The 799-nt window shown below is 65.3% G+C and overlaps 1 protein-coding gene across 1 annotated transcript in view; it reads left to right on the forward strand.

The window, feature by feature from the left end:
- The window catches only part of BCR (breakpoint cluster region), an 84,644-nt gene that overhangs the window by 75,769 nt on the left and 8,076 nt on the right, over positions 1–799 (forward strand). Inside the window, 1 exon segment of the mRNA XM_015567213.1 lies at positions 3–125. Within this exon segment, the coding sequence (XP_015422699.1) occupies positions 3–125 (123 nt within the window).

Raw genomic sequence — 799 nt, forward strand, 5'->3', positions numbered from 1 at the left:
GGTGCCCTACATCGTGCGCCAGTGCGTGGAGGAGATCGAGCGCCGGGGCATGGAGGAGGTGGGCATCTACCGCGTGTCCGGCGTGGCCACGGACATCCAGGCGCTGAAGGCGGCCTTCGACGTCAGTGAGTGGCCCCGGGCTGCGTGGGGCGGGTGTGGGCGGGGTGTCCGTGCTGTCTCCAGGGCGCCCTCGGGGCCCGTGCTGGTATCACGCTCTGCACTTTCTCGTTCCTAAAAGTAAGGAGAAGACCGTGTGGGAGGCGGTTCTGCCGACACCGGTCCTCAGCCCCGGGGACCAGGCCTGGCTCTTGCTGAGCTGGACCAGGGCTTCCTCGGGGGGCCCTTTTGCTGGGGCTCAGGCTGCTCTTTCAGGGGGCAGCACGGGGCGCAGAGGCAATAAGGCCGTGCGAGGGCCCGAGGGGAGCGGACCCAGCTGTCTGCGGGTCTCTGTCTCCCTCCTCTCCACACACCGGGAAGCTGACAAAGACACCCAGACCCCAGGGGGCCCTCAGTGGCCACGCAGCCCACAGGGAAGGCGCTGGCTTAACCCCTGAAATGGAACACGTAACTGTGTCTTCCTGTTGTCAGAAGACACCACTTCCAGCCCTGGCTGGTGTGGCTCAGCGGATAGAGCATCGGCCTGTGGACTGGAGGGTCCCGGGTTTGATTCCCATCAAGGGCATAGGCCCGGGTTGCCAGCTCGATCCCTGGCCCTGGTCAGGGCACGTGCAGGGAGGCAGCCCATCGATGTGTCTCTCTCACATCCATGTTTCTCTGTCTATCCCACTCCCTCCCACTC

The sequence above is a fragment of the Myotis davidii genome, unplaced genomic scaffold (assembly GCF_000327345.1).
Source record: "Myotis davidii unplaced genomic scaffold, ASM32734v1 scaffold43, whole genome shotgun sequence".
In the NCBI taxonomy this organism is placed as follows: domain Eukaryota; kingdom Metazoa; phylum Chordata; class Mammalia; order Chiroptera; family Vespertilionidae; genus Myotis; species Myotis davidii.